The sequence below is a fragment of the Anas platyrhynchos genome, chromosome 1 (genome assembly GCF_047663525.1).
Source record: "Anas platyrhynchos isolate ZD024472 breed Pekin duck chromosome 1, IASCAAS_PekinDuck_T2T, whole genome shotgun sequence".
Lineage (NCBI taxonomy): Eukaryota > Metazoa > Chordata > Aves > Anseriformes > Anatidae > Anas > Anas platyrhynchos.
Genome location: NC_092587.1, coordinates 21,193,159 through 21,206,844, shown reverse-complemented (window position 1 = coordinate 21,206,844; position 13,686 = coordinate 21,193,159). Strand labels below are relative to the sequence as shown.

At 43.2% G+C, this 13,686-nt stretch overlaps 1 protein-coding gene across 4 annotated transcripts in view; it reads right to left on the bottom strand.

Moving 5' to 3' along the window:
- Positions 1–3,057: 3,057 nt before the first annotated feature.
- TRABD (TraB domain containing) overlaps positions 3,058–13,686 on the bottom strand; it is a 31,814-nt gene continuing 21,185 nt past the window's right edge. For all 4 annotated transcript variants that reach the window (XM_038164898.2, XM_072033079.1, XM_072033084.1 and 1 more), the window contains 5 exons: positions 13,563–13,673; positions 12,564–12,703; positions 10,179–10,351; positions 8,581–8,692; positions 3,058–6,338 (listed from right to left, as the gene is read on the bottom strand). In XM_038164898.2, coding sequence (XP_038020826.1) covers positions 6,161–6,338; positions 8,581–8,692; positions 10,179–10,351; positions 12,564–12,703; positions 13,563–13,673 — 714 coding nt within the window. In that variant the 3' untranslated portion in view covers positions 3,058–6,160. The remainder of the gene's footprint in view (positions 6,339–8,580; positions 8,693–10,178; positions 10,352–12,563; positions 12,704–13,562; positions 13,674–13,686) is intronic.

Sequence of the window (13,686 nt, the reverse complement as noted above, 5' to 3'; positions counted from 1 at the left end):
TGAGGGTGTCAGGAAAAATACGTTTGGGTGTGGCTGTAGCAAAACCGGGACCAGTGGGGAGAAAGTTGGGGGCAGGCTGTTTATTTAGGAGGGGTTCGGGTGGGGGAGAGGCAATGTGAGGGTGACAAAAAGGTGGAACAGAATGAAGGAGGAGGTGTAAAACCCACCAAAGACGACCAGAGGGCACATGCCGACAGCAGCGGAGTCACCTACAGCTGGTACCAGACCCACGCACTGGAGGACATCTCCTGGGATCACCGCCTGGGCTCTCCATCAGGTCTCGGACATGGTGTGGAGGAGCAGACCTGCACCTCAGGACGTACAGAGCTGCACCCTGTGCTGGCTCCTCGGCTCTGAGATCTACGGCTCGTAGCTGTGCATAGCGGTCTGCGTACCTGTGTAACTGAGCAGTGGTACGTCACTTGGATTACCCATTACTCTTCTGTTTCGCCACTTTCCTTGTAGTGTGTTCATCAATAAACAGTTTGCCTCGGGTATGGTGTGAGTAGCTGCTCTGGAAAGGGATATACAAACCTCGGCACACTCACAGAGTGCAGCCCGTGCCACGAAGTGTGGTGTGCCACAAGCCTTCCTCCAATGCACCTGGGCAGCAGGAGGCCCGGACATCCCAGGAGGCACGTGTAGGGCAGGGTCTGGATGACATGTGCCCAAGAACGCTGCTGTTAGTGGGCCTGCACACCAAAATCTCTCTGTCATAGCCAGGCTGAAATTCCTGGTGATGGAGAGGAACCATCCGGGCTCAAAACCATCGCAAGAAACGAGCTAGGGCGTCTCCCGAGGTTAGGTCTTACACGAGGGGCAAACTAAGCCTATCGACACATGACAAACGAAGCGATCCACAGTAATTCCAAACGTGTAAAACAATGATTTAAAAAAATAATAAGTAGAATTCAAGTGTAACGAGGCAATTCTCTAGCAGTGCGATCCTCGTGTAAACAGGCACGCTCCCTCCTGTGGGTTATCCTCGAGGCCCCCCAGCCCCCTGCGCACAGCGGCTGCGGGCGGCAGAGGGCACTAAGCCATCGCTGTTGTGTTTTTCAGCTCCAGCAGAACGCGAATAAACCCGCAGCGCTAGGAGGTGAGAGACAAAAAAAAAGGCGGGGAGGGACGTGCAGGGAGACGGAGAGAGGAAGGATGCTCGCTGGTAGTGCACGCCTACAAGCCGTCAGCACTCATCCCCTGGTAAATCACAGGATCGTGAGGGTCTGAAAAGCTCTCTGAGATCACCTGGTCCAACCATCCCCCTACCACCAGTGTCACCACCAAACCCCGTCCCCAAGCACCACGTCCAACCTTTCCCTGCACACCCCCAGGGACGGTGACGCCACCACCTCCCTGGGCAACCCGTTCTCGGCCCCAGAGGGCTCCAGGGACTTCACAAAAATTCCCTGGGGCTGGCAGGTGTGTGCATCACTCCCTGCAGAGACACTGCGTGCTAATGGCACACACACTGATCAAAACATCCCCACGAGTTACGGTGCCCAGTTTGTGAAACCAGCTTTGTAGCCAAAAGCAGGGATGTTTTACCAGAGAAAGGATAGTGCTTGGCTGGGAGGAGATGCCACTTACACTGAATTCATGGTCTAAACATAGCCTTTTTTCCTAGAAGTCTGTTTTCACCCACCCACCCCCCCCCAAAAAAAAAAAAAAAAATCTCGATGCATCAGTCCTGAGGATTTAGGATGAGAGAAGTGTGAAAGTGGTAGTGTTTTTTCCCTTTCTCAGCCTAACACCACTAGAGCTTCCCTTGCAGCACTTCCAGGGACAGGCAAAACCCCATAAGAGCAAAAGCGAGCACTGATTGGGGACGCTCCTGGCACAGAGCAGGGCCCAAGGGGAGGTGCTGCCAAGGAAAAGAGCGCACACACCACCAGTTGCCACCCTTCTCCTTCCTGGGAGCGAGGATAAGGCCAGCCCTGTCTTTGCTGCTGTCCTCTCCCCAGAGAAGGGAAGCTTCATTTGCCCCACGTTGGTAAGAGCACAGCACACAGAGGACAAGGGGCACATGTACAGGCACTGGACCCATTTCAGGTTTTTTGAGCTCCTTGTGTTCCGTGTTTGAACTTTTCAGTGCGCATTTCAACAGCCTGAGTTCAGTCCATCAGTCAGAGCTGGGGAAGCGACCCTTTCCCTGCAAATACTTCACTATATGCATCTCGCAATAAAGCCACTCCCAGAACGCTCAAGTCTAAAATTAAAGTTTATTTCAGGCTTAGGAACAGGAAAATGTGTACATGAGATCTTTGAGTTAGGCAGGTGACGGTGCTTCTTTTCCAGCTGTAGTTCCCCCTCCTGCCTGGCACTTTGAGAGAATTAATTTGAGAGATTTGTCAGTGCTTTCCAGATGCTTCACAAAACACACAAACAGCCTCTGGGGGAAATCTGGGCACTGTTAATTCACTTCAAAATAAAGTTTTTAACACACTTGAGCATAGAAAAGAACACATCATAAGCACGGCCTTGGGCAGCTGTACGGGGGCAGCGCTGGTGGCCATGCAAGGTGTGGGAAGGGGGCTGCTGCCCCATCCCTGCTGCCGGCTGGGAATTCCCCAGGAGCCAGCCTGCTGTGTGGTGACACGTCAGCCACCAGTCTCGGGGGCAGTATTTGACAGTAACTAAAAAAGAAAGTGTTTACTCAGTTCTTTTTTCGCAGCCGCAGCTCAAAGTGCAAGTGCTGGAGGCTTTTGCCGGGTCAAGGGCCACAGAACTGCACCCGCAAACCTTGCTTCACACTTGGGTGCTGGCAACAAGTCTGGCCACTGACCAAAAAGCGTGCAAGCAGTGACTAACGAGCCAGTGCCTTGTATGCACAGAGTGCTGCCTACTAGATGCATGCTTCCAGTATGAGCACGGGGTCTTCTCATCAGCAGCTCCCCACCCCTTCAAAGCAACGCTCACGTTGAGCTCCCTGGCTCCGTTTGGAAGCTCTGCTCCCAACCCCACAGCTTTTCTGCTTGAAGACTCTTTGATCGCCACGCAGAGGGCAGCACCGCGAGGACCAGGAGTGGAAATATGGAAAACAAATCCTTCAAGAGAAACGGTGGTTAAAATATTTTATTTTTTTATATCATAGAACATACTGCTGTTTACTTTAAATCACTTTAGAGTAAAGGCACACATTGTTAAAAATACTTCAGATTTACATTGCATGTACAAATGCGTGAGCAGGTGTACATGTCACCAAAAAAATACAATATGGCTTCGTAAGGTTGAGGTGGGGCTGGGACAGTTCAACATGTATTTAAGTTTTACAGGATGCTCTTAACACTGAAAGGACTGACTAGAACAGAAAAGAATGGACCTAAAACACTGATTGTTACATAGACAGCATAACACATTGAATATACAACGCCAAGCATTCGGGTATGGATTCGCAGGACTGGTGGTTCTGCAAATTCATCAGGCTTTCAAGTGCCACTGAGTAAACAGGGCAGGCATATGGTCTGCCAGATCGCGATAGTGGGAAGAAATCGCAAATTCTGTCCACAAAACAGCCTCCTTTAAGAATATGCTGATATGCTTTGAGGAAAAAAAAAAAAAAAAAAAAAAAGAAAGAAACGGACTTGAGATATTAACTGCAGAAAAGGACTGAATAACAAACAGACAACTTACACTTCTGGCTAAAAAACGTAACGCATTAAGCCTGCAAGAATGCTCCATGACAATCATTTAGCATTAGTCCCACCCAAGTTTAAGGCTCATATCTAAAGTTTACCGTAGATTTGTTTTCTTTTGTGTAAAATTACCTGAGCACAGATATCAAAGATCTACAGAGCTTTTAAAATATCTGCAGATACCTTAAAAATCTGTAGGTATCTTAAAGCGAGATATCAATATCTTGATCTCTACACCAGTTTAAGAGATCTCAAAAAAAAAAAAAAAAAAAGAAAAAGAAAAAAACAACCACAAAACATCAACCACCTTTTGGTATTTCAGTAAAGCCAGGAGAAGAATGAGCTTAAGCTTTTGCTTTCATCTCTTAAAAACGTACATAAAGCGTAATAGAGTTCTTCAAATAGGACCGCTTAATTGTAAACAATACATTAAACCTTTACAAAAATCAGGAATCAAAAGTCAGGCAGTCACTCTCGTCTTCTAGAAATTGTTTATAAACGCTACTTTGCATCTTGCTAGAGAAAGCTGGTGGTTTCTTAAGTACTGACAGATGGAAAACAAGAAGGACCTGACTCCACTCCAAGAGCGTGTTACCATTTACACTCCTGTGCTGAAGCAGTGTGAATTGCTGCTGTCCTCGTTTGCTGAGGCGTGTTCCCTGCACACCACTAAGGGCCCAGATCCAGAAAAGCACCTTGCATTGTCTTAAGAGCTCTGCAGGATTGGGTTAGATTTAACAGGTTTAAACACAAACATGCGCTTAAATGATTTGCTGCACAGGGACTCATAAAATTTGCCAAGTGCAAGGCAGAAAAGCATCAGGTTGCGTGGACAGACCAGCTCCCAGCCATCATGGAGAGGGGCATCAGACCCTTAATTTCATTTAAAAAGCCTGAAAACGACAACACAGCATGGAAGATACATGTACATCCTTCCAGCAAACAACAGACTATTTAGGATGATTTCTGACACAAGGCTCTGGAAATTTACCCTACTAAAAACCGTTCATTGGTTTCATCAAACCAGCAAAGAAACACAAAGCACACGATCACCTTTTCGTCCTCTTGCCTCAAACACCGGTTCTCATTTTCCAATCCCAAAAGAAATGAATATAGATTAAAAACCCCACTTCAATCAACGAGCAACTGTATGTGAGCCTGAGGAGCAAATGGGCTTCTTCCGTTCAAATACACCAGGTTAAAACTTTGATATGACGATTAAAACTATTCGCACTGCTGAACTGGGACTAGCTGATTGCAGAGGGCACTTTACAATCATCGACAATCCTCTATAAAGGGTACCAAAACCTCCTATTAAGTATGAGCCTAGGATTCAAAAAAGACAAAGAAATAGATGGATGACAGATGGCTGTTCTGGAAAATTTATAAACATCACAGCAGTCTGAAGTACCCATGATTCTATGTATAAATAGCAAGTAACCCAAATAAAATGCTACAGCTAGTTTGAAAAAGCTAAGTTGAACATTGCTTTTCTATTAAATAGGTTAAAATATTCATCCACTGAGAAATCACATCGATAAATAAAATATTTTCATGTATCAAAAGTGAGGGGCAGGTACTGTCAATTCCAGACTTCTTGTCCCGGTAATGGAAGGTCCGAGAAACAAAAGTAACTTGTACAGTAGTTCTAGCCTCTTAAATTTACAACACTGAATCCAGCAGGATTTGGCTAAATAATACAATTTAAATAACCTAATCTAAAGGAACAGAGTGTCCTGTAAACATCTGACAAACCACATTGCATTCTGATGGTGTGGCTGTACCTTCTCTACGCAGGAGAGAGACGATTCAACTGGTGGCGGGAATGAGGGACGCAATCGAAAGGCAACATTTCTGTTCTTCAGTAAGGCTTGTAAAAATTGGAGCAGTGTACGTATGACAGCCTGTAAAATTCTGACATTTTTGGAAAGCTCTTAAGTTTAAAAAAAGCCTAAATGTTTTTAAGTATAAAACACATTGAGAAGACGTCATCCTAAGTTATGTTTAAAAGTGTCTGGCACCAGAAATGACCACTGAGTATTATTATACCCAAGGGAAGAAAAAAAAAAAAAAAAAAGAAAAACCGAAGAATCATTCAAGTGTCCCTGAATTTCAGAGCAGACACAGCCAATTTGGTTACTTTGTGTTGTTCTGTTCCTCTGGGGAAAAAAAAAGTCATGAACATACGCTCTTTAAGCTGTCTGTACTACATCACTGTTAATATATATTATATATATAGTAACTATATATATATATATAATATATATACACTCATGTACCTATTTCATTTGCCTCAATCTGGAATCACGTGGTTTCATGCAACACACCAGGAATCAAACTTACTCATTAGATCATAGCTGGTGTAACATCAGTATCAAATCTTTTACTATACAGCAATTCAGCTTTGCTCAGCAAGCACCTCTGGGCTAGAATCTTTACTTCCCTCTTCGTCCAGTCTGATTCCCATCTGTTGCCTCCATCGCTCTTGTCAGCCACCTTCTTCACATTGTGCCTCCGCGGGGCGTTCAATGCTGAGACCGTATTTCTGTCAGCTTCTGGAGATAGCTCTGTGCTGCTGGCATCGAGAGAATAAACTGAACTGTCCTTTGACCTATCCGGTAGCAGCCATATCCCATCAGTCCAAAAACTGTTGCTTTTACGACAAGTTTGAAAATCTTACTCGAAGCTGACGGAGGAGGCACGCTGCAGCACAAGATAAAAAACAATGTTAACGCCTGCACAGCTGGGAAGAACGGGCATTTCCCAACCAAACCAAGAATTGTTTCTCCCCTCCCTCTTAGTGCAGGAGACTGGGGGAACAGACGTGTCATGAATGAGCAATATGCCCTTTCTTGTTCAAGGGCTTCATCCAGATTAAATAATAATTAATAATAATAATAATAATAATAAACAAAGCTATTCCCCAGTTATGTTAATATAAGCTAATATTACCTCCAAAAGAGCTGGCTTGAAAATGCAGCCATTTGCACAGGGCCCTGTACCTACACTAACAGACTCCACAGTACCTCAGCTCACCCCACACCCATAGCAGGCAAACACTGCAACCCGCATAATCCCTTCAGTGACAGTTCTCTGCATGACATTTCAAGGGAGTTCTCATCTATTTATGTTAAGAAAACATTCCTAACTTATTTAGAAGCAGTCAGTTATAGTAGTACAAAAACATGGGTACAGTCCAATCCTGTCTGATGTGCTGACATTAGGTTGCAATGGAACCGAGTTTAGATCCATTTGCTTAAATTAGGGCAAAGTTATTAGTGGTAAGATTTTGCATGTTGAGGGAATATACAGGAAGAGCTTCAAAAACATACGCATTGAACAAAGAACAGAGTAAAGGCATCCCTTTGTGCCTTTGTACATGCTTTTCCATCTACTCTTTGCCATTTCCAGTCCCTCAGCGCAATCTAAAGATCAATTCAGAGCCTGAAGCGAATAGCAAGATCTGCTCAGAGTCAGGTTCAGTGACAGAATCCAAAAACTGAATGTCTGGGAAATGTGTATGTTTTAATTCAGATGATTCCCAAGACCATTTTGTAACACATAACACAGACTGTAAAAAAATAAGTCTTTAAAACTTCTCTCCTTAGGCAGATGAAAATCACTCACAAAAAACATAACTGCTCTGCTGCTGCACTATAACAGCATAAAAGGAAAAAGTGTTTAATGAGAAACAAATCCTAATATAGTAATCTTCTCTGCATAATTTGCTTTATATTATTTTAGAAAGTCAAGTTAAAGCAATATTCAAGTCTTGGGGAAGATACCAGTAGTTCTTCCACTTAGTTATGCCTTAGCATGGTAAAGTCAGTCAAGTCAAAGAGCATGAACTTGATGAAAAAGATCCTGTAGGTAAACATTTAGACGTGGTCAGATTTGGGGCTGTTCAGTTCTGAAGAGTCAGCAATACAACCAACGTTAACCACATAGTTACATGTATTCTTGCAAGCTCATTTTACAGGTTATTTGAGAAGGTGCAGAAGGATATGGATGTCTAGTTTGTGGGCCCGGGCTCGGTTTAGCCTCGAGAAAGACTTTGGCAAGGCTCCTGCACTCTTTCCATTTGTGGATCCAGATACCCCGAGTACCTGGATTTTTACTCTCTAAAGCTTATTTTAGATGCCTGGGTACTCCATTTAGCCAGGGCATGCTATTGTATTTCAGAGCCTCTGATGAAACAGGAACACTGAGGTGCTTACATAAACACAGCAAATGGCTGTGATAAGATAAAGCACTAATATTTGAAAGGCTCTGCTATCCCAAACCACTGCAGACCGGTATTACCAGATCATACTATAACCCCTCCTACATTTCTGACGTGCTGACCTTTGTGGCTTTACAGGATACAGTCTGAACATTTTGGTTCTTTAGCTCTTTCTTTTATAGAGCACATCTATTTTAACAGCTACATTGGAGTGAGTTCTGCAGGTACGTGCTTAGATCAGCTTGTGTTGAGCATATTCATTAAAACTTACTACTCCCTTATATCCAGTCAAAAAGCAGGTGATAAGCAACAGCAATAATCTTGCCAGAACCCACAGTGCCTGGTGCAACAAAAGCTTTGAATCTCACAGTTTGTATTTATCTAAGCTAGACTGGAAGCCTCGTTTTGTCACCTTCTACAGATCTCATTTGAAGCCTCATTTGAAAAGCCTTACACGTGGATCAATAGGTTTTCTTCCTAAACAAGGGCATTTTCTCATCTTATTTCCCTCAATAGCCAACCAATTACATTCTTTTTTTCTTTGACAGTTCCTTTTCCTTTGCTGCACGCACAATCTGCACAGCAAGTCAGTGAGCTGACAGGGCAGGGAGTATAGTAGAGACATTTTTTTAAGCCACAACAACCAAGAAAACCTCAAACCACTCACTGCAGACTTTCAGCAAGAGACGCTGTCATGTCAGGACACAGGAAAGGACGACATACCTCATTATTTCCTGGATGTTCAAGTCAGAGTTCCAGTTCTTTTCAATTCCAGGTACGTGACCCATCCCAACCACACCAACTACAACAGCAGGGATGTATCTTCTAGGTTCAGCTAGGAAAGAAACACAGACAATGGAATGCATCAGTAAAAGGATTGGTTTCTAGCTATAAACAAACAGGTAAAAAGCAAGATTACAGAACAGCGTTTTCTAAGCAGCAGGGGCTCCTCGTCCTACATCTTAGCAGCCAGCCACCATCAGACCACTTCAACACAGGCCAGCGCTCGCTCTCACCTCTGCTACCAACAAGATTTCACAACAGCCACTGAAGTTGAAGTGTTCTTTCTGAAAGTTTTGAGGTTGGTTCCTCTCCCAGTGGAAAAAATGGCACCATGTTACAGTGAAAATAATTAACAGAAAAGCTTCTAAATAACGCACAGCTTCTTAATAAAACCACCTCTGGCACTGCCTCATTTACTAAGAGACTGAGACAGAGGACTTATCAGATTATACACTTACACTATTGTCTTTTGTGGCCCCATCTTTTATTTCAAATCCTTTTACTGCATATAAAACCCCTTCGGTTTCACAGACATTCACTGAACAAGTGATCCAGAGACTTTGATCTTAAGGCAAACGTAAAGAAATTAAAAAGGCAAGTAAATTGCTATACAATTTTTGTGGCTCATGACCCACCAAGGACCAAGAACTAAACAAATTTTTCAGTCTGCTCCTTAGATCGAGTGACTGAAGGCTTTCATGCCTACTTCAGCCACGCCACCTGCACTACCGGTGAATATTACAGCGTTTGGGGAAATCTCAGGAAGGCAGCACTGAAGTAATGCTAGACAAGGGAGGTGCAAGAACACAAATTCAATCCCCTCACTACTTTTGCAATCACAAGACAGTGCCAGAGGTCTGCACTGAAGTGATTAAAATCAGTAACTACTTGAGTATGTATATACACACACACACACACACAAATATATAAAGACAGGCATGTATATCTGAATAAAGGAGATGCAGATCACACATGGCAGCAAATTACTTCCAAAGGCTAGAGAAATAGAATTATTTCTTATGCTTACAACTCGCTGAAACATGCAGAGTCTGTATTTGTCATAGACTCAGGAGCTCCTAGGAGCCCAATTTATCATAAGCAAAGTATGATGAATGCTGAAATTAGAGATAATTAGTTTAGCAGGAAATCTGTGCCTGAGCAGCTATTGGTGACAGTGAATTTGGTGAGACAGCAAGACGGGGAACACATGCTTCGTCTGTCCCATGCTGTGCTGCAATACCAGATGCCTGCCTTTTGAAGAAATTGTCAGGCTAATCAGTGTTTTCCACTTTTCAATAGCATAATGAGAAAAGAACCATCATTTGGAGCCTATTGCTCTGTGGAATTTCTTTGCTTCTATAGGAGGTTGCAACAGGAGTAATACGCCTTTTAACTTTTCGAGCAGTCTCAGCTTCTGTGACATGCATCTGTCTCGGATAAAACCACAGAACATCACAGATTTCCCAAGAACAACTGAAATTTGTCATAGCACACAAAAACCACATTGCTGGTTATGTTATCTGCTTTAAAACAATTACTTTCTGAAGCTCGAGGTAGTTCTATCTGCTTTGCTGCTTGCTTCAGCATGTAGGTCAAGTAAATATCTCGTTCAGAGACAATCGTTCGATGAAGATCAGGGAATTCTCCAATCATTTCTGCCATCATCTGCTCCAGCAAATCCTTCTGCTTGCATTTCTCCACATCATCTTTACTGAAAGAGAGGTAATTTTTCTCAGTATCGATGTCACACTTCCAAAGCCCAACACACACCAATAAATGAAGTGTTGCACACATTCACATAAGCCCACGCTGGACAGTTGTCCTTTCCCAGAGCAAAGCAGTCTGCACAGGCCTGCAAAGCTGGAGACTGATCAATGCCTCTGCAGCGAGGGCACAGGAAAGAAGGGAGGTCACCTGCCTTCAGGCACTTCAACCGAATATTCACCCTTCCCAGTTTAAAAAACTGACTGCTCAACTGAGCAAAAGCACCAGGGCTTCAAAGCACAGAGTTATCCCGGTGCCCCACTTCCACTGTATATTCATAAGCTTAAAAAAAGGCAACGCAGCACTCCTGAGGAAGCAGATCTGATCGCTGAACGCACAGAGGCTCTATTTAAGGAACAAAACCACACGCTGTCAGGCACAGTCTGCGGGGATGGAAGGAGTTCTGCAGCCCTTCTGTCAGTCACAGCCTTCAGCAGGGAAGTAAAAGCTATTAATCAATTCCCTGAACGGAAGAATAGAAATGGGCAGGAAATAAGAACTGCGGGAGTGAATTTAATGAGCTTTTGTATTATTATTGTTATTATTTTACATAGGTGCTGTTAACCTTCTGTTTGCAGCCACAGCTGAGGTCCAGTCATGGTTTGTGGCACCAGGATCATCTGGTTTTGCATCACTCTCTACTCAAGAACGATGCCCAAACTTCTTTTTAATACACTTGGCATCAGAAGGTCCCACAAATGGCAGAGACAACTGAAGAAAGCCTTGCTAACTTTCAACAGACCACAGAAACTGACTGACACAAATCGGATTTTCAAGTACTCCATTTTCAGCAGAATCTCATGTTGATGGCTGAGTGAGCTATCTACGCAACCACCCCCAGCAGCTTCCTAATTATAACCACCTCCCCTTCTCAACTCCTACCCACGCTACTTTTAAAATCATCGATGCTGCAAATCCACCAGTTGTACGGTAACAATTGGGGTGTTATGTTAAAGGTATAGTTAAGCACAATTATCTTATTTTTTCAGCTGAAAACTGAAATTACCTTGGGATGAATGAAAAATGTGAGAATTTGCTGAGAAATACATCCTCCAACGCCCCCCAGAAGCATGCAAATAGCTGCATGTTGGTATTAGTCTATTAATTAACAAAACTAACTGTAGTTAATGGATTGAAAGCTGGCCAAATATTTTACAGATGAGCGTAACAAGTATTTATAGGAAACAACAATTAAGTAAACGCTAAGGCTGGGAAACAGAAGACTCGATTGTCCTTACTACAGTTTGAGCCCTGGCCCAATTTCAAGTGGCTGAAAAAAACTGACAGATTACTTTATGAGCTGCGTGGAGCTCCAGTCACAGGCACGGAGATCTAGGGACCACGTGCGCTGGGAACCCATTTCTGGCAAGCCTCCCACCACTGCAAGTCTGGTAGGAGCAGATGGAATTTAGGAGGACAGCTGTGCGTGTTCTCACCCAGCTCAAGCAAGTTATCTCACACCTACTTGCGTCCAGAAGCAAAGAGGAAGCAAACTTGGCACAGTGGTTTCTCGAAAGGGCAGAGGAAACCAAACAAAGCAAGAGAAGAGCCATCTGAGAAGCATTACCCTAAGGCAAGAGTTCCTAACAGTGTCCCTTTATAAAGGTCATGTTCATTTAGAGTCAGACACATCGCCCACAAACTTAAAGGGTTTTCTCTTGTTCCCCGGCTCTGCTCAGACAGCAGATGATGTTGACTCAGTTCTCGAGCTGCCCTGATCCAGATGTGACTTAGCACAACAGGCCCAAGTCCTCTGGAAAACCTAAGGCAGTTGAAGTGAACATCCTGAGGCCCTCCTTTCTCTTACAATATCCACACAGTAGTACTGGGAAAAGCTTTAATTTCAGCATTAAAAAATATATTTGAAAAATATTTTTAGTTATTATTCAATTATACACAGCACTGGATCTTTACTTCAGTATGATCCACAACCTGGACGTAATGTATCCAAATACCACTACACAAAGAGGTAACAGGATCAGAAAGCCATCTTTCTTTTAAATAACCTGGATTTCTGACATGTAGTTCATGTATTTATCTACCTCACTAATTCAAGGTTTTCCCACATCAGGTTGCGTACCAAGACCTTTGAGCTCCTACCAAGTCACACTGCAGAGCTGACCAATTCTCTGACAAACACATGGGATGTTTATTCATACCTGATTGGGTCAGATAAGAAGCAAAGGCCCCAAGCAAGCTTGACTTTCTGCCAGAAAGAGAGTGCAGCAATTGCTCTCTTAAACGTAACAGGGATGGGTCTGTCTCCAAGATGAAATTTACAGAAAGGGACTTTACTAGCCTGGAAGAGAAGATATAAATTAGTAGTCAAGCTGTACTGAAGGCATGGTACATTGGTACTGAGATAATGTTCATGTTATTATGTGATCTAAGTTACCTTAAAAAAGAACAAGTAGTGTCATACTTCAGCATCAAGAAATATTTTGGCTTTTCAGTAAATAAACTTTTCAATATGCTCCTTCATAAAGGAATACATCAGCTAAAAGATGCAGTAGGTGTTACAGTAAAAAAAAAAAAGTTAAGCTGTAATTGCCCTCTTCATATGATGGGGTTTGTGATCCCATCAAATCCTATCACTTTGTCACGATACGATACATTCAAGAAGGAGCTTATGAAACAAGAACTGGTGCTAGGTACCAGATGGCAATGCCAGGTGAGACTTTGCTGTAGCTGAGGCTGACAAATTTTAGCACAGCAGAGAACTTCTTGGAAGATCTTTACTAAGCATACCTGTTTAAAAATCTCATACACACTTCTGAAGAGGATAGAGCAATAAATCTTTCTGGATGAATTAGAGTAAGTTTTCATTTACTAAAATGAAACCACAAAACGGTATGACCAGCATCCATATCCCAAATTCAAAAATAGTTATCCAAGAGAAACAAAAACTGAAACAAATACCATCAGAAACATCACTTATCATTTAGTCTTTTTGGAGTCGTTTTCATGTCAGTTAGGGCTGTGAACCTCTGTACCTTTGAGTATACTTTGAAGCTGAAGATGGTTTTTACCACTTCACAGACTTCAGCAAAAGTACAGCCAGAGTGCTCCTTTCTAGTCATTGAAAATGCCTTTATTTACTGACTCTGAGAGCAAAAGGCCAGGAATTTGACCTCGGAAAACCCATTTCAATTTCACACCTCTTTGAAAGCCTCCCTGAATTCTCCTCCTGGGGCCATTCCCAGCTGTTCTGTGATGTGAGCAGACACTTTCAGAAGCAGCATTTGCATCAATCCAGACATGACTCCATTCTGGAAAAAAAAA